This window comes from Convolutriloba macropyga, chromosome 14, assembly GCF_964194025.1.
Source record: "Convolutriloba macropyga chromosome 14, txConMacr16.3, whole genome shotgun sequence".
In the NCBI taxonomy this organism is placed as follows: Eukaryota; Metazoa; Xenacoelomorpha; order Acoela; family Convolutidae; genus Convolutriloba; species Convolutriloba macropyga.
Genome location: NC_134481.1, coordinates 15,702,925 through 15,722,781, shown reverse-complemented (window position 1 = coordinate 15,722,781; position 19,857 = coordinate 15,702,925). Strand labels below are relative to the sequence as shown.

The 19,857-nt window shown below is 39.0% G+C and overlaps 3 protein-coding genes across 4 annotated transcripts in view; 2 read left to right on the top strand and 1 right to left on the bottom strand.

The window, feature by feature from the left end:
• The window catches only part of LOC142353208 (putative thiopurine S-methyltransferase), a 332,531-nt gene that overhangs the window by 123,244 nt on the left and 189,430 nt on the right, over positions 1-19,857 (top strand). The window lies entirely within an intron of this gene.
• LOC142353210 (putative thiopurine S-methyltransferase) overlaps positions 1-19,857 on the top strand; it is a 257,569-nt gene that overhangs the window by 123,244 nt on the left and 114,468 nt on the right. The gene's annotated exons all lie outside the window — the stretch shown is intronic.
• LOC142353077 (uncharacterized) lies at positions 766-17,434 on the bottom strand. Its single transcript, XM_075405271.1, has 6 exons — positions 17,304-17,434; positions 16,977-17,012; positions 16,817-16,867; positions 3,612-3,752; positions 1,449-1,551; positions 766-953 (listed from the first exon to the last, which is right to left on the bottom strand). The coding sequence occupies exons 1-6, from the start codon at positions 17,308-17,310 to the stop codon at positions 851-853; spliced, it is 441 nt and encodes a 146-aa protein (XP_075261386.1). The 5' UTR covers positions 17,311-17,434; the 3' UTR covers positions 766-850.

Genomic DNA, 19,857 nt, shown 5'->3' with positions numbered 1-19,857 from the left:
GTTTGGGGGTGTAGTTCCGGCAAAATTTATCAAAGTGGACTAAAGTAGCTTATTTCGCGCTGTTTTTGAATAAAAAGGCTGAATTTTGAAATATTTATCCAGAGTTTTTGACCACAAAATTAAATCAGAATAATCAACAAGGCTTGTTTGTCCTTACAAAATAAAATCAACGACACTATTTTTAAAAACTTCAACAAATTTTAGCAAAACTGACAAAAATTCAGGCAAAAATTTCGGAAAATGTGAATAAAACAACGTGAATTCACTCTACTTTTTTCAGAAGTTTACACCTCGATAACTCCCCTGTAGAAAACGAAAATTAAAAAATCTTTTTAATTCCATATTCTACGCTGGACGAGCTTCTAAGGATACCAGTCTCAACTCTCTACGATGAATATATCGATCGGCAAAAATTGACTGAAAAAAAACCCATTTGAGTATATAGTTCCTCCCCCCTCAAGAGGGGTCGGAACAACAAAGAAATTTGTATGATGAGTGATCAAGGTCATATTAGCTTATAAATTTTATCACATGGTATAAGTAAATATGGTGACTAGCAATTAAAGTTTTTTGTAGTTAAATTATAGTATACGAATATGTAAGTTATATACTTTTATATGTATATAAGTTATACACTTCCGTGCTTTCGCAATTACATATAAGTACGTCCAGTACGCATACAAATTACTTAATCATTAAGTATAAGGCCATTAAGTATAGAAGTTACAAACAACTGTAGTACCTAAATTATACAACTAGAGCAACTTATTAACGAGGTGAAAAAAATAAATTTCAAACTAAAAACAATATGAGGATAAAATTGATGTCTAGAATGTTTAATGTTCTCTCATTAGAGTCCCAGTTTGAACTTGAGCCCAAGTGCCATCTTGTTGTCAAAATTGCCCACCCAGGCCTGCCCATCCGGGTCTAGAAACTCCCCATCTCCACAGATTCTGAAACAAAGAAACATTTTTTGCAACCAAAACTGAATATCTTACTTGACATAAGTAATTGCCATAAGTACTCTTTAACTCTAAAATAAAAACTCCCTTTTCGCATGTATCAATTTAATAGTGTCATTTATAGAAGTTTTTTTTACCACTGCGTCGGTTAAATAGAAAAACAAAAATTGGGTCACTGTTCCAAGGAACTTTACCTTGATAAATTATAGCCTTTCTTTAGTTATTTAATCTTATTTCTTCATAACAGTTGCTTCATGAAAAGAAAACTTTTTCGAATATCAATACATTTACTCAACAAATGAAGAGAAATAATGCTTAAATGCGTAACAAATTATTGACCACCTTAGAATACAATGAATGACTTCAGGTCATGTTATTAATATTGTGGAGCAGCCTCATATGTCTTTTTAAGTGTTACAAAGCGGAGTATGAGTGGTATTATGTGAGTAATCTCTTATATTAGCTCTTTTTTATTAGTATAAGTACCTATTGTCCTCAAATTGTCCAGAGTATACAGCTCCATCTGGCCAGTGGTACTTGCCTCTCCCGTTGAACTTGTTTTGACTAAATTCACCCTCGTAAGAAGCACCTGAACAGATCACCAATACGCGTGTAATGAATTTCAATTATCAGAACAGAATTTGCTTCAAAAAAGAAATGAGTATAAATTTAGCAGATTTTAGTTTTCCCTTATTCAACGCCCAAATAAGAGCACTTTTAAATTGAACTATAGACATACACTAAGGCAACAAAAAGCTACGTACACCTGAAGATTTTTAAAAAACATTACGAACATCAATTATTAGAACATTTTGAGTTCAAATTTGTTCCCTAATAACGCGTCATTACACCATTAGCTTTTTTTACGTCTATCAGACGGTTTGTATAGTTTTTCATACAGGTTTCTAATGACATTTGAGTCAATTTCGTTCAAATTTTTGACACTTTTTCTTAATTCTCCAAAAAAAACTCTGTTTTCGTAATCGCTGCTTTAAAATTGTCCATTAGTTTTCGATTGGATGCTGATTTGGACTATATGCTGGCCATTACAGCTCCTTCTACAACTCTTGGGAAAAAATTGTCAATAATATTCGATTTACGCACAGAAGCGTTGTCTTGTTGAAAAATAATGCCATGAAAATGCTTTTTTTTCGTATTTTTAAAACTCTCTAAAAAACCGGTAGCGTTTAGCTTGTTTGGAAACTTATCAAGCATTTTCCGTCCATCTAATCGTATTGCACCTCAAAACATAAGTGATCGTTCGTCGGTTTTTTCGAGAAATCTTGTTCCATTTCATCAAAAAACTCAAACAATTCCGTCACTGGAGATACACATCCTTGTTTCATCAGTAAAAACAACACTTTTCCAGCAAGAGAAAGGCCGCTTGAGCATATTGAAACATTGTTTTGAAAGAAAACGCTTGCTTCTTTCTTCACACTGACTTTTTTTCAGTATTTCATGAAAAAACTCCGTATTTTTGAGATTTTTGGGAACTAGTCAATCTGTAGCTCTGAAAAATGTATTGGAGCAAGAGAAAGCGTTTTGTGTAGCTACAATACGCTCCAGAGAGGTTTTGGAATCTTCTAAAACGTCGTTAACCAACTTTTTTTCCAGTTTTTTTTTTGACAATTTTGGGGGTCTTCCGCTAGATTTTTTGGTCTCGAAATTGTTATTTTTCAGGTCACGTTTTCAGGTATGTATACTGTGCGCTGGATCTTGATTTCAAGTTGAGTTGTTTTTGTTATTTTTTCCGTGATAATCCGACATCTCGTAGCGTAAAAATTTGGCAAACAGTGAAAACAAAGCGGTTTAACCATCTTTTGTGATTGGGCGGAGAAAATGAGAATGAAATTTTGCTTAAAACTTCTAAATTTCACATCTTTGTCATGCCTTAGCGCAAATTATGCTTATGAGGCACGAATCATGCTTTAAAAGCAGAAATCATAATGTACGTAGCTTTGGTATCATAGTGTATTTAAGGCAAAAGTGGGAGGAAACCAAGAGGATTTTTTTTTATTTGGAGAATCTTACTGAGCGGCAATGGGAAGTTATAGCGGGCAAAAGTATGGTTGAGGCGCGCAAAAAATGATGATTTAGAAATACACTGCTGTCCTTTATTATTAATTTTGTTCAGAAAAAATATAAGAAGGCTTAAGTTATGGCTTCCGCAGTGGCTCCGCATTTTTGTGAGCGATTGGTTTATTTCTTTTTCTTATTAGTTGATTCAATTGGATCCTTTTGAGTTTTGGATTGTTTAACAAATTGCAACCTTTTTTTCAGGCAAACAAAAAGGTTTCACGGCAGTTTTTAGATGAGTAAATAAAAGTAAGATAAATGATAATTGGAAAGTAGGCAACGAAAATTACTGCGACCACAACACAAATTGCTTGTTTTAGAAACAAATTGCTTTTGGTTGTTGGTCTTTTCTCTTTCAAATCAAAATACTTGTATCAAGAAACATACATTGTTTCAGGATCACAAAACGACTATAAATTTCCGACTTAGGTTTCGACGCCCGTTGAGGGAAATACGAAAACCGAGAGCAAAGAAACACAACAAAAGATAACCCAACTTCGAGTAACATTTTTCTGTAAAACTGATTTCCTAATGTTTCTGTAATTATTGCAGATTGTGCTCAATTTTTAGTACCTGAAGGGTAGTGCACAGTGCCAGACCCAGTCATGGTATCATTCTCCCAACTGCCAACGTATCTGGTACCATCCGGGGCAGTGTGGGATCCCTGGCCATGTCTGAAAATGGCACCGTCTGGGTTGCGCATGTAGTCTCCATCTAACACAGTGAAAACCACCAAAATAGATGAACAGTTTTAAGGATATGTTATGATATTAAGCAGAAATAAATTACCGGGTTCTAAAATGTTATCAATAGGCTTGAAAAGTTTAAGTTTATTGGTGCTTTGAAACAGCTCTAAGTTTTGAGTTTAATCTGCTGAACAATGGTCAAGAGAGAGAGAGAGAGAGAGAGAGAGAGAGAGAGAGAGAGACAGTGATTTGATTGAGTCTATGCATTACAAGGAGAGAGCGATAAAAATGAGTGAAACTTTTTGCGCAAGGGGGAAGAATGTTTTCTTCACCTGCGGTATTTATAACTCTGTTCCTTAGTCCTTACTTTTTGGTCGAAGTAGTTTTTCGCACTAATTTTAGTAATAAGTTGTACGCTTAGGATAATTTCTATCACTTTCAGTGTTTATCAGATTTTCATATGAATTTTTGAGCTATTTTTCGCCATTTTGCAACTTAAGAAAATTTTTCGAGCTGATTGACATAGTTCTTACTCGTACAAGAATTTGTTGATACCTGAGGTACTTTCAGTAACCAATTATTTGTAAAAATTTGGTTTGTCTGTAAACAATTTAATTTTGAAGCGTTTTCTTTTGCATAACAAAAACGATAATCTGTGTTACTGAGTAAAACGAGTAATATACCAAAATGCGTCATTTTTCTTGGCCAATCAGAATCGAGTATTTAAATACGCATAGAAATCGTTCCAATTTACCTACAAAGCTCGGAAAAAGTGCAATTAACATAATTTCAAGTAAATCTAATCATAAGACCTATCAAATAAGACATGATTCGGCTCAATATTTTTCGGCTTTTTGAATTCATTGGTACAAAATGGTGACTGGCATTGAACTAATGCGTTATTAGACAAAATACCGGCCAAATGAGCATCAAAAATTGCCGTCTAAAAAACCACTTGTTGCTATGATCGTCGTAATCTTAATACGTTAATAATGCTATCATCGATGACTTATAGACTGACTATAATACGTTGCTATGTACGTATCAATGCTAATACGTTACTTGATCGAAGTTGCTTACACGTTGCTTACAGTTGAAATGAATACGTTTATTAAGAATTGAATATTCGAACTTCTGTTTTACCAGAGTTACAATGGCGCCGCGACGCCACTGACTAATTTGAATCTCCAAGTTTCAGATTTCGAAGTATTCTTTCAAAACGGTTAAACCGTTGTCACTAATAACTGTATTTGAGCTTACTTACGCCACAAACGTCCATTAAAAGAGCTAACACAAAATCCTAATGAAAGTCTGACATCTTGCGTCTTTGAGAAGCTTTGTTACCGTTTTGCCACATCACCGGGGATCCCAATCGGGAAATAACTACCAACACGATAATATAGGAGTAGCTACGTATGCTTCGTGCATTAAAAAATTGCAAAAGCAGGGAAAGTGAGATCCAACTTCGGCACACTGCAATCCAAGACTGCAACCAAAGCTCAATTCAGCCGACGACTAAATTTCCAGATGGGATACAACCGCAAAAAGTGTTGGCTACGGTAAAAAGTGACACTGAAGGGGGACAACATGGGGTCAACAAACATCAATTTATGACAAGATGGCCATCTACAGCACGTGACGGAGAACTGCCAGATTCTGTAAGACTGATCCAGATAAAGTGTTCCCCTCTTGAACAATTTTGCTAAAACTTTTCTTTATTCTGATTTAGACGGCAAAACCCACCCACTTCAAAACGGTAAAATTGTCAAAAAGGTCACAGTTTTATTTTATTGATTTCAAACCGGTCACCAATAAACCCCCACAAACATAATTTTTGAGAACAAAAAAAAACATCTACTTTGAAACTTTTTGGTCGAATTGTCGAAAGTTTGTAAAAAGTGATCAAGTCGGCTCGTATATCAAAAATAACCTTTGATATAGAGAAAATAGAGAAATCATTATGTTAAATTGTTCAAATTTGAAAAATTTTGGTCAATTTTGATGCAATTCTAAAAATATTAGAAAATCAAAACCGAATAACAATAAACCGTATTTTCGAGCTTAAATCCGTCCAGCTTACTGGATTGCCGTTCCGTAATCGAGAATTTGCAGAAAAAATTGACCAGAATTTTGAAAAAAATTGACTAAAGCATAAAATTTTGACAAATTCGTCAAAATTATTCTTTTCAACGAGAAGGTTCGTTAATTGAGTGAAACTCATTACACAAAAAGTTGTGAAAATTTTCACCAGCTCCGGCCTACAAAAAATTATCGAATTCCCATAATATTTTTCGTCGCTCGTTTATATACCGTTTTTCGTCCGCGTTCTTTTCGTTCTTCAACTTTACAATTCTCCGTTTTCCGTTTTTTTTTTCAATAACGTCGCTCTCCCAAAACTTCGCTTTTCGTTTTCTTCACTACTTTTCCGATTTTCGATGTTGTATGTCATATGTGATGAAGTATGTTGTTGTTTTTGCTGTAGTATGTTGAGTAAGCTAGTATGCTGGTTTGTTGTTTAGGTCTTATAGCTTTCTAGGGTGTGACTTAAGTTTATTCTCGAGTTACGGCTGGATTGTCCTTTGACTTTTCGACTTCACTAATTTACTAGCCTTCCTGTTGTAGTACATTAATTTTTGCTGCCGTATGTTTGCGTGTAACTGTATGATTGTTAGTTGGTTTAGGTTTTTGCCTTCTAGGGTGTGACTTAAGTTTATTTTGGAGTTACGGCTAGATTGTTTCTTAACTTTTCCAGCTTTCATAGACTACAGAAGCACTGCTTATTACTTAATATTTGCAGTAGTTTGTTTAATATTGTTGGTATGCTGATCGGTTGTTTAGGTTTGAATACTGCTAGGGTGTGACTTAAGTTTATTCTAGAGTTACGGCTAGTAAATTTCTTGCTCTTTTCATCCATTTAGTATACTACAGCTTTGCCGTAAATTAGTTCGTTATTTGTATATATTAAGCCCCATAATGACTTGTGCTGGTTTGTCTCTTGCAGTAGCATCTCTCTTCCTTCCTAGGGTGTGACTTAAGTTTGTTCTGGAGTTACGGCTAGTTTGTGTGGTTGAGTTTGTGGCTGTGGTCTGCTAGCATAGTGGTTCCCGACCTCCCCGCTCGCTGCGTAATCGTCTCCCGCCCGTTCCGACCCGCCTTTCCGTTTCGTTGCGTACTACTCGCTCAACGCCTCCGTTCTGTCCGTCTCGTTTCCCGTTTCTTCGTGCGTCGCTCGTTCAGCGTTTCCGTCCCGTCCGTTGCGTCGCCCGTTTACTACCCGCGTTTTCGCCAGTTCCGTTCCGTTCCCTGTTGCGTTGCCCGCCGTTCGCCCGTCCTTCCCGCCCCGTCCGCTTCGTTTCCCGTTTCGTCGTGCTTCGTCCACCCAGTCCTCTTTACCCGGTTGCCTGTGTTCCTGTTTAGTCTCACGTTGCTTTCAAGCACGTTAGACGCACTCTATAATTTCTTACTCACTTTCGCCGAGTAATTCATTACTCGGTAACTTCTTTTCTGCTCTTCGACGTCTTGATTATCAAGTCGTCGTCATTTGGGTTCGGTATAACCCGCATTCCTCGTGTTTGTTTGAAAGTTACCCTACATTGATAAACTAGCCATTTCAATATCATGACCGAACAGCAAGATAAATTGAAAAAGCTCTTTAATGCAAGATCTAATCTGGAATCTGAGTTACGTAACATCCATAAGGACATCACAGATGCCATAGATCGTCAAGACAGGAGGGTTAAGGTTGAACGCTTGGTTTCTAAGTTGAAGGATGTCTTCAGTAAACTGGTGGAGAAGAATGAAGAACTATTTGAATTGGCCAGCAAAGCAGAGAACCCAGAATCAATTTACCCTGTCCTTGAGCAATGGTTGGATGATGTAACTAAGAACAATGATAATTTCTTGCTTGCGGCTAGAAGCTATATTGACTCAGTTGCTCACCGAGACACCGTATGCGAGGGCGCTAACCATCAAGAGCAGTCTAAGAGAAGTTCACGTCGAACAGCATCGTCAATGTCTAGCCAGCGTAAACATGACTTTCTAATGGCAAAACTAAAACGCGAAGAGGCCGAGAAACAAGAACAAGCTGCCATGCGCCTCGCTAAACAAAAACACGAAATTGCCATGAGAAAAAAAGAGCTTGAAATACAATTGGAGCAGATGGCAATTCAAGAATTAGAGGAAGACCACCGCCAGCGTGTCGCCGCAGCTAAACTAGATGAGGCTGAATTAATGGATAATCATTCATTGTTTAGTCACCACTCAAGTGAACTGAATTTGCTTAAAAATAGGGGATCAGATAGAAGTCAGAGACTTGTTCAGGATTGGGTAAATTCTGTTCCAGCAGGTAAGTCATTGAGTGCCACAAGTGAGTTAAATTTTTCTCGTCCTGGTTCAGCAACCGCTGACCCCCCTGTTCAAGATACTGCCCATAGTAATCCTCCAGAAAACACAAATAATGTTGCCGGTAACTTGAATCACCTTGAAATGCTTTCTCAGTACACACGGCCAGGAGTTGCAATTTCTGTTGCTCAGCAAGAAGCGTTGTATCGGGAATACCTCCAGGCTCAACTGCAGCAACCACCCAGTGATCAAAGGGCACATAGTCCCTCAGGCAGTGATAAGGGGAACCAAGCGAACCAAGTACCAGTCGACGTACAAAATGTCGCACTCCCACAACCTCAACCACCTATGCAACCTCCCCGGCCACCAACTCCCGTTATGGCACCAACGAACTCCCTTTTGGTACCTGATTTTTCAACAAACCCACAGGTAAATCAATTCTTGGGTCCGAAAAGCTCCAGTGTGCCTTGTCAGTTACATAAGTCGATGCTTCATGTTCAGCAACAACAGAATCTAACTCAAAGTAACATTCAACACCAAACACAAGTCCCTATTGCCCATTCCCCGCATAAGGTCTCTCCACCTCTAAACCCACTCGTGAACCCGCCACCCGTAATCCCGCCTCAACAATTATTAAATCCTCAGCCTCCCGTGATTCCGTCGCCCATTCCAGCGAGCACAGCAACATACTTACTCGTCCCCAACATTCCACAACAAAACATTGTCCATTCACCTCAAACCCGCCTGGTACCGTGTCCTACAGCACAAAGACCTCCCCAGAACTGTAACCTTGATCTAAACTTGTGGAGTTTTCCACAGAATAAACCCCCAAACGTAAACCAGGCGACAAATAATGCTACCGCCTACAAAAATGTTCAACCGTACCTACCCCCAAGCACAGCTAACCCCGCTATCAGCCATCCCATCTTACAAATGAGTGCACAACATAATCCAAATAGCAACTACGCAGCAACTTGTAGCGTCCCTGTCAACCCCTTTAGTACAACTACTAACATCGCGCCACCTTTCGTCACGCCGGTTATACATCCAACATACGGGCATACTGCTCCGATACCTTTGTGCTGGAGTGGCCCAGCGCATCCCACGCCTCCAGCGCCAGCATCTGAAAATGCAAGCTTGATTAAGGCATTCACTGACGCCTTATCTAGCAAGTGGAATGACCCACTACCCGAATGGAAGTTGTCACAATACAGTGGGGATCCTCTACAGTGGCACGAATGGTATGGTCAATTTAAAAGCGCAATTGACTCTCAGTCCTTAACTGATGATGTAAAATTGACATACCTTAAGACCCTCGTTACAGGTAAAGCTAAAACAGCTATAGCTGAGTTCGCCTACTGCGGTGCAATGTACAAAGACGCACTGAGGACCTTGGAACGTAAATTTGGCCAACCACAGGCGGTCGTAAGTGCACATTTAGACAAACTCAACAGCTTTCCACCATTGAAGATGCACAATAGCGATAACATCATTAATTACTCGGGGTGCATTTCAAGTCTTGTCGGGGTATTTAAATCGCTGTCATACGATTCGGATTTAAAGAGTGCTGCGCTTCTCAACACCGCCGTACAGAAGCTACCACCCAATATGAAGGAGTCATGGTCACTCTTCACGGTCAAAAAGCATTGGGTGAAACCTACTCTTCTTGATTTCAACGATTGGTTAAAAGAGAAGGCCGAAGCGCACGATTTAATGAAGACTACCGCACTTAAAGCAAGGACTGAGGATACCAACAACTCAGTAACCAGATCAAAAGTTGCTTCAAAGGCATTTGCTGCAAATACGCAACAGAAGAGTAACCTTAAGCCGCAACAGAGGTCTCCGTCAACATCATTCTCTAGTTGCATTGTATGCAAAGGCAGCCACCGGTTGTGGGAATGCCGTGTCTTTAAGGAAAAGACCCCCACGCAGAGAGCCAAGGTCGTGGCTGAGGCAAAGCTCTGTTTCTCTTGTTTGCGTGATAAACACATGTTTAGGCAATGCCCAAGTCCCCGTAAGTGTAGGAAAGATGGTTGCAACAGCTCCCATAACACCTTACTTCATGGAGCTGAAAGGGTTTTTCCAGCTAAACCCTCAACAAACAACAACATCGATACTTCGAAGTCGAAGGCAGGTACAAGTAGGCCATCTACTGGTCAACAGCAACCAAGCAAAACAACCACTTTGTCTTCCGTGACGGATGTCAAAGGCCTCCTTCAGGTCACGGAACTGAAACTTACTAATTCTTCTGGCACTAGTACTACGGCGTTGGTTTTATGCGATACCGCTTGCAGTAACTCTTGGGTGTCCGATAGTCTCGCAGCTAGACTCGGTTTGCAGGGTACCGCATTAAAACTGACCGTCAAGGGTATAAATACGGAAGAACTCATAGACACTAAGGTGGTTCAATTGACTGTGACACCTCATAAAGATCAAGACTTCGAAGCATTCACAGTGCGTCCCTACGTGAGGGATACATTAAACGTAGGTTCCGACATCATTGACGTCAAGTCCATGCAAGAAACGTACCCACATTTGGCAGTTCTAGATCCAGTTAGATATAGCTATGGAGACATTGAGATGATTCTTGGACAGGATGTCTACCATGCCATCCGCCCGTTAGAGTATTTTTCAGCCGACGAAAAGTGCTCACCGTTCGCTGTCCACTTGCCCATAGGTTGGGTTCTAAGTGGCCCTTTCCCGTCAAGTTCAAGTTTAGTCTCGACGTGTTTCAAAGCCAATATTGAGCAGGATTTTGAACTCGCTTGTCAAGTAAAGTCATGGTACGATATGGAATCGTACGGCGCGTACAAGCAGGCTGACCCACGATCCGCAGCGGATGCTCGCGCGCAAGAAATACTTGAAACAACAACTTTCCATAACGGCCAAAGATACGATGTCGGTATGTTATGGGCTGATGACAAGATCCAGCTCCCGAATAACTACTTTTCGTCACTGGTACAGCTAAAGTCTCTCGAAAAGCGGCTCTCGAGAGATACATCATTCAAAGAAAATTATGCTAATACCATCCGTGAAGACTTGGAAAAAGGTTACTTGATCACAGTCCCTGATGCTCACAAGGTCGAGCAGCGGTCGGATAGAGAATGGTACCTACCACATCATCCCGTAATCAATCCGAACAAACCGGGGAAAGTGCGTAGGGTATTAAATGGTGCAGCAAGGTTCCACGGTACTTCTTTGAATAAATCTTTGCTCACTGGCCCCGACCTCCTCCAAAACCTAATCCATGTACTACTTAGGTTCCGTCAGCATCAATTTGCCGTGTCCGCAGATATCGAGGGTATGTTCCTTCAAGTGGGTGTCCCTGATTGGGACCAGCCATCACTGCGTTTTTTGTGGCGGGAGGACCCCACAACAAATGTTGTAGTGTATCAATACACGCGCCATATATTCGGGGCTAAAGACTCGCCCACATGCGCTAACTATGCACTGCAACGCACGGCCCGAGACAATGTTAATCAGTACCCGGAAGCAACCAAAGCCGTCCTAGAAAACTTCTACATGGACGATTACTTGGATTCGGTGGAGTCACCTGAGAGGGCTCTCAAAAGATCGAAGGAGTTGGTACATCTTCTCCATCTAGGTGGGTTCAAGCTTACTAAGTTTGTAAGCAATGTACCAAATCTGGCTGATCGAATTGATGGTTCAACTCAGTCTACTGAACCAAAAGTAATTGCCTCATCTAAGGAGGATTCTTCGCACGTGCTTGGGTTGAAATGGGATCACAACAATGATACTCTAGTTGTGAGTCGGGGTACCTCCAGTACAGTAACTAAGTCTTTAACACAACGCTTGGTATTGAGCCTAGTGTCTAAGGTGTTTGATCCCATCGGCCTAGTGGCACCATTTACTGTTGGTGCCCGATTGTTACTAAAGGACATCTGGCGTGTCAGCGGGCAGCACTGGGATGAAGAATTACCAAAAGACACTGTTGAAAGGTTCCTCGAATGGAGTGTAGAACTACCCAAGCTTGCAGAAATCACGATACCGAGGAGCTACTTTTCGGGAAGCTTTAAACACCTGGAACTACACATGTTTGGCGATAGTTCCCAAGAGGTCTTCAGCGCTGTTGCATTTCTCCGAGCTCAAGTAAACACTTCTAGTGGGCCAAAAACAGAGCTTGCATTTGTCCTGGGTAAAGCTCGTGTAGCACCTATGAAAGTGATGACAATTCCAAAGCTAGAGCTGCAAGCTGCTTTACTGGCCGCTCGGTTGAAACAAGATATCTGTCGAGCCCTTACTGTGCATGTCAACAAAGTTTATATGTGGACCGACAGCACTACTGTCTTGCAGTGGCTCAACTCCACAAGCAAGCAGCCAATATTTGTTGCAAACCGTGTTTGCGAAATCTTAGAACACACTAGCGTTGACGAATGGAATCACGTTGCCTCAAGCGATAATCCGGCAGATGCTGGCACTCGCGGTATGTCCGCTGAGGTTTTGCAATCAAGTAGCTGGGTGAGAGGTCCAGATTTCTTAAGAACCAAGCAATTCCCATTCGAACCAAGAACTGAAGTAGTTAATAACATCAAACTCGGTATAGTAACAAAGGAAACTGATGAAACAAATACATCATTGGCCGCATCTGTAACCAAGCCAACTAAAGAACCGCCCCCGCAACTAATTCCCTTCGATAAGTACAGTTCTTATCAGAAGTTGCTACGGATAACAGCGTACGTACTCCGCTTGTTACCTTCTCACGAATGCTACCGTAATGTCGATGGTAGCATCATAGACCCCACGGAGCTTGACAAAGCCGAGCGTCATCTCCAGTATCTTGTGCAAGGGGAGTCATTCAATGCAGAGAGAAAAGATCTTCTCGAAAGCAAACCCGTTAAACGGAGTAGCCGTATTGCCCCGTTTTCTCCCTTTATTGGGCCAAATCGTCTAATCCGATCGGCAGGCCGCATCAAGCGGTTGGTCGAAGTTGACTTTGATGTAAAACATCCTATCGTTCTGGACGCACGCCATGCATTTGTAAAGTTGTTCCTCAGGCACACGCACGTTAAACATCATCATCAGGGTATTGATTACCTGCGGGCTAAAGTACAAGAACGTTATACCATCCTCAAATTACGATCCTCACTGCGTTCAATTAAATCCAACTGCGTCACGTGCAGAATGTTCCGCGCTGCCACTATTCAACCCCTTATGGCTGACCTCCCAGTAGAAAGACTCGCATACCAGTCTCCTCCCTTCACGAACACCGGGGTCGACTACTTCGGCCCATTTTACGTTACTGTACGTCGGTCTACCGAGAAGAGGTGGGGTTTCCTCTTCACATGCTTAACTACTCGTGCCGTTCATGTTGAAATCGTTCCGTCCATGGACGCCAGTTCGTGTGTAATGGGAGTGGAGCGGTTCGTCTCCCGTCGGGGTACACCGGCCATTATTTGGTCAGACAATGGCACTAACTTTGTTGGCGCGGAAAAAGAACTACGCGAGAACATCGAAAAGTGGAACACCATCAACATCGCTGTGGAACTTGCCCACAAAGGCATCAAGTGGAGGTTCAATCCGCCCAGTGCGCCACACCAAGGTGGCATCTGGGAGAGGCTAGTACGTAGTTTCAAGCGCGTACTTTACACAATCCTTGGAACACGTCGCCTCACAGATGAGGTTTTAAGTACCACTTTTTGTCTGGTCGAACATGCACTTAATTCACGTCCGTTAACGCCCGTAAGCGCCGACCCGTCCGACTTAGGCGCATTAACACCTAACCACTTTCTCCTCGGTAACCAAGCACGTTGTCTCCCGTCCATCATTGGCGCAGATGAGTTTGATCACCGTAAACGTTACGCCCGCGCGCAGTCTTACGCTAACGCTATTTGGTCTCGTTGGATCAAAGAATACGTACCGGCGCTGAACCGACGTTCCAAGTGGCAGACGCCTGCCGAGCATCACCTTAAGACCGGTGATTTGGTTTGGGTAGTTGAAGAGACCAACCCAAGGGGTTACTACCCCACTGCTCGGATCACTGAACTTCGTTACGGTTCCGACAGCGTCGCACGCTCCGCCGTATTGCGCACGTCCTCCGGATCGCTCGTTCGCCCGCTTGTAAAATTAGTACCGATTCTCCCAACATCTTCTTCTGGGCCGGAGGATGTTACTGAGTAAAACGAGTAATATACCAAAATGCGTCATTTTTCTTGGCCAATCAGAATCGAGTATTTAAATACGCATAGAAATCGTTCCAATTTACCTACAAAGCTCGGAAAAAGTGCAATTAACATAATTTCAAGTAAATCTAATCATAAGACCTATCAAATAAGACATGATTCGGCTCAATATTTTTCGGCTTTTTGAATTCATTGGTACAAAATGGTGACTGGCATTGAACTAATGCGTTATTAGACAAAATACCGGCCAAATGAGCATCAAAAATTGCCGTCTAAAAAACCACTTGTTGCTATGATCGTCGTAATCTTAATACGTTAATAATGCTATCATCGATGACTTATAGACTGACTATAATACGTTGCTATGTACGTATCAATGCTAATACGTTACTTGATCGAAGTTGCTTACACGTTGCTTACAGTTGAAATGAATACGTTTATTAAGAATTGAATATTCGAACTTCTGTTTTACCAGAGTTACAATCTGTTTTTAAAAAGCAGAAAACTTTATTAAAAGTCTCTGACGAAAAACTGTTGGGTCTTCACAACTTGGGGAAATTTGCTCAGACAATCGTTAACATATTTTGGCATATATCTAACAGAGGCTCCGTTCAATTTCCTTGTCTTTTCACATGAGGTTAGGGTGAGCACTCTTTTAAATTATTGTTTAACTTGTGAGTTGAGGATTAAAAGTATCGGATCCAATTGTACTTTCAGGCAACTGTTTTGAAATTTAAGCCAAATTTTCTATGAAAACTTTGGGTATTTAATTGTTCTTGAAAATTTAAATAATACTTTTGCTTTCTGCGGTAAAACGTTCACTAGTCTGTCTATTCAAGTGAAAAAATTTGTTTGACTGGGTAGATAGTTTTAGTTGGAGTCAATTTTGCTTCCGATCGATCGATGAAGGAGTCTATCTTCGATGTTTCATTATTTCCCAACAACTTTCGTTCACGTTGTTCGGTTTAATCAAAATACTGTCTACTCGTGACGGCTGGCTAAAAAGGTAGAAAAATGGTGGAATTTGCGGATCAAATTTTATCCAATACAGTGATACCAGTCGAGGTAAAATCATCGAAATCCAAGGAAAAGCGATCACGATGGTCAATTCGTTGGAAAAAAAAGATATCATTAAATTAGAATAATCTTGTGCTTAATAGTATTCCATAACAATTTGAATTCTGAACAATTGTGTAATCTACTTCACACTACAATTCAGAGCACTTTATGACAATTAAAGGAAAATCAAGCAATTCAAAATTTCTTTTTTATTAAACGTCAATCTTTTTAGACATCAACGGCGTATTGGTGTCCATCTTTTGACAAAAAATCCATTAGTTTTTTTCTATATTATGCGGCAAAACTTTTTTGTGTATGTTTTGGCGATTTAAAGTAAAATTTGACGCCCACCTTCTTGGCATTTTATATAACTAACTCGCATTTCAGTTAACGATATTTATCAAGTTCTTGGAATTGATACTTTAATTGAGATTTAATCTAGTGTTTTAAACGCTTAATGCAGATCAGCTATAGAAATCATGAAATGGTCATAAAGGGTCAGAAACTGTGTGAAATTTTGATCAGTTCAATTTTTCAAGAGCTTTTAAGTGTCATCTCAATTTTATCTCTCTTCAAGAGATATTGATCGGCCAAGTTTCAAATAACAAAAAAACAGCGTAGCATAAAGGTCATCACCCCCCATCAATTTGTGAGGTTGAAAATCAAACATAAGTGTTTTCACAGAGGTCCTATCATGCTACCTCCACCTCCTAACTGACAGCCTCCACCTCAAATTAAGCGATGAAGGGCAAGCTCGAAGTCGAAGTGTATTTTTATGTAAGTCCGTTGATATATTTCAGATGAAAGATAAGATTTATTTTGATTGAAATCCTGTCAAGAAATACAGTAATTTAATTGGAGGTTTTTTCAAAGATCTGTTTTTATGAGTAATTGGGCTCAAAACTCCGTTTTTGGCTAGTTTGCTCCGTCCATTTTTTCATCCTTTTTTTGGTCTAATTTTTCAACAAACAAATTTCATATTTAACTTTAAACACTTGAATTTCGGAGCCTTAAAAAATCAGAGTGAGGGACGTTGAGCGGAAATTCTTTTCTTCCTTGTTGATGACTGCTATTTGGAAAACGTTGCTATTTCTCGCCTGGGCCCACTATTTTCGCATTTTTTTTCCTATTTTGATACTTTTGCCGGACAATTTAATTAAAAACGGTTAACCAATCGCTTTCCTTTTTGTTGTTTTTGGTTGTTTATTGAAATTTTCGGGTCTTCCCCATTATAGCACCCCCAGCTTAATGGTCAGATAACCTATAGCCCCCCCCCCCCAATCATGGTAATTATACCATAATGGGGGGCTATAATTTCATGGGGGGGGGCTATAATGGGAAAGACCCAAATTTTCAATGGGCTCAAATTTTAAGGAATTTCTGCCGCTTTCAATCTTTCAGCAAGAATTTGGACTAGTTTTGTTGTTTTTCTGAACAAGCATGTTTCTATTGATTTTAAATTGGTTTTCAATTTTTAACAGACAAAAATGAGAGTAGCTGCTTGTTTTCGTAAATTGGAAAAAATCTTTGGATCACTAGAAACAACACTAACCGTATTTATCTCCATTGGGGAACATGAAAACTCCGCTCATCATTCTGGGCTCTGAAGTAAACAAACCAGAAAATAAACAAACAAAGCAACGCTTTTCACCTCATGAACTAGAAAAATGAAAGTACAAATATTCCTGAATCAAATCTGAACAATTCCATACCTTCATCCTCGACGGGTTTCTTTGCTTTATTCTTCGCTAAAACCACAACAAAACGTTATTATCTGATTATTGAAACTGAAATAGTTATTATAACTATTACTGAAATTATTATTTATTAAAACCTCTTCTGACAGGTATAATCTGCAATATAATCTAAAAACTAAATTCTAAACTCTAACTAAACTCTAACTAAAAACAAATTCTTCAATTTTCTTTGCGTCTTTGAAAATGGGAAATGAAAATTCAAGCCAGTAAAAAATTAACCGCGCCTACAAACATAAATTTCACTCCAAAAAATTAGTGGAGTAACCAAATTTTAATACTTACGAGGCATTATAAAAAATTTGGTTGAACCTGAATTCTAAACAAATAAAATTCTGCTACCGTCTGTAATTGTAAATACTACGCATTAATCATTGTACCATTTTAGCTGCAGCTCGATAGTGAATGCTTTAGAAGAAAACATATAAAGCTCGCAAAAACGCACGTGAAAGATTACACATAAGAAAGGTATATTAGTAGATATCTTAATTCTCTCCCCTTAAACCCCAAACAGTACCAGAAAAATAGTGTTGAATAGCAACCCAGATAATTTTAACACACTAATAAATCAAATTTTCAAGAATATAAGTTGACCTTTTGCTTTAAAAACTTGAACACAACCGAAATTGTTGTTATGAAGCACTTTACTACGAAAAAATAGTAGCTATTATTTTTTCCAATATTATTAGAGCACTGGCGGAGTTGAAACGCAAAAAGGAAGAAAAATTCGCTAAGAAACTAAATCTAACATGGCTTAATGAGGCGTTCAGAATACGTTACGTTACTCTGCGTGATGTCACTGAAAACTTCTGATGTTCATCGAAAACTTTGTTCAGTAACTTCTCAACAAGTTATTTGGAAAAAATGCTTCAAGGAATTATTTTCAAATTCAACAAAATTTTGCAAACAAAACATCAAATCAGAAGATTAGTAGAAATAGTAGAGTACTAAAATTATCTTTACACAAAGGAACCAACCTTGTTTCAGCGACATTATAGGAAAGCAACTTGATAGAAGATGGTAGACCTTCGATAAACACTTTTGACGAAAATTGTTTTTAGATCAAACGATTCCATATTTGTGTTAAATCTTTGGTTTGTTTCTCATTTTGAGATCCATAAAGAAAATTTTCCCCAAAACATTGAAAACATTTTCGGCCTTTTGACCATTTGGATCCTGTAAGTTACAGCGTCACTATATCAAAGACGTTAGATCACATTAGAGAAAAACTATTGATAGACAAGCAAGCTTACTTTGAGTTTTAAAAACCTAAAATACCTATTTCAAATACCCAGTTGTGTCCAAATTTTTGTCTGTTTTTGCAGCTCTTCCTGAAATTTCCCAACAGATTTATTAAAGTAACGATATAGCTATCTACTCTCATTAGAGAGCAATGTTGATGTTAACCCAAGTAATTTATCAGAACTGCTAACTTTTTTTGTCTTCTTCTCCAATAAGCGGCTCCTTTTCATTAAATACAACCCTCAACGGGGCTCCAGCGCACATAATGTTCCCATCCCGTTCATCCACCTTTTTGACTTAATTGTCTAAAAAATGAGACAGAGACAGAAAGATTTTTCAAAAACTTCAAATTGTTTGAAAATAACTAGTGAAGGAAAATGGCTTTAATCTCAAAATACTAAACGAATTAAATCAGGCAGCTTGAGATCTATCATAAACGAGACCACGTAATATGACGGAAAACAAAATCAAAGAACAACAATATTAATTGCGACCGATACTCAATATTTATTTTTCAAAAAAGAACAAAGGCAGAATAGCATCAAACAGAGTAGCATCAGAAAAATATACAAAATAACTTGTGCTCCGCTATAAAAATATAAAAGAACTGGCCCTATCGAAAGTAGGTAACAAGTAGTAGACGAAAAAACTAAACAAGTTAAAAAACGATTATATATTATAAAAACAATTCTATCCAAAGTCATGAAAACCATTAGCTATCGACTGAATTCATAATAGTTTTCTTTTTTACCTCCATAGAACACGGGATTTCTACGCTGGACGGCTTTTTAAAGATAGTACTCATAACTTTCTGCAATGAATATATCAATCGACCTAAATTGAGTGAATAAGTAAACTCAATTGAGCAAATAGTTCTTCCCCAATAAGTTGGCTCGCAACAAATAAAATGACCCCATGTGGCAAAACTATAGCAGAACTTGCATTAACAGAAGGGTCTTGAGACTTTTTGAGTTTATTCGAAAAGAATGGAGACAATTTGCAACAGAACTAAGAAATTAACAGAAAAGGGGCGAGATTAATTTCGCTGGTTATACCAGAAAAAAAAATTGTGCAATTGTTGTCAGTCTGTAGAGATTAATCAGACATAAATTTTAGGCATTCAAAAATTATTGTTTTAGATAATATCAATTTTCGTTTTTCAGTTGCAACAAGAAAATGAGAATTGCTTTTTTGGGCTAGAAGCAATTACCAGGTTTACATTAATTTTTTAGTTTCACCTATGACAAAAAATTGTCGAATGGAGCTTCGAATTCTACATTGGCATAGATATACTAGCTAGAAGCAGGTATTAACCTCTATTTGACAAAAAGTGCAAGCGATTGTAAAAAGATGCAAATTCGCCCAAAAAGCATAAGCTCTCAAACATGGTATATCCATTCATTCCTGATCCATTTTGGATTTAGGTTTTTAAGATAAGGAAAACAGTAACAAAAACTGTAAGAAAAACCAAATGCTCCAGGTGACGGTTGGAGTACATACAGACAATATTCTACACAAAATTAAGCCACAAAATTGAGTTAAGATGAACTTATATTTTGCATCAGATGAAAAACCATGCGTGTTTGCAAATGAATTT

Excerpts from the sequence above, each read along its gene's own strand:
- LOC142353077 (XM_075405271.1), bottom strand. Across the intron at positions 3,753-16,816 it reads CCCCAATGGAGATAAATACG|ATGGAGACTACATGCGCAAC; the intron begins GTTAGTGTTGTT and ends TCACTGTGTTAG. Across the intron at positions 1,552-3,611 it reads CACTGTGCACTACCCTTCAG|GTGCTTCTTACGAGGGTGAA; the intron begins GTACTAAAAATT and ends TGATCTGTTCAG.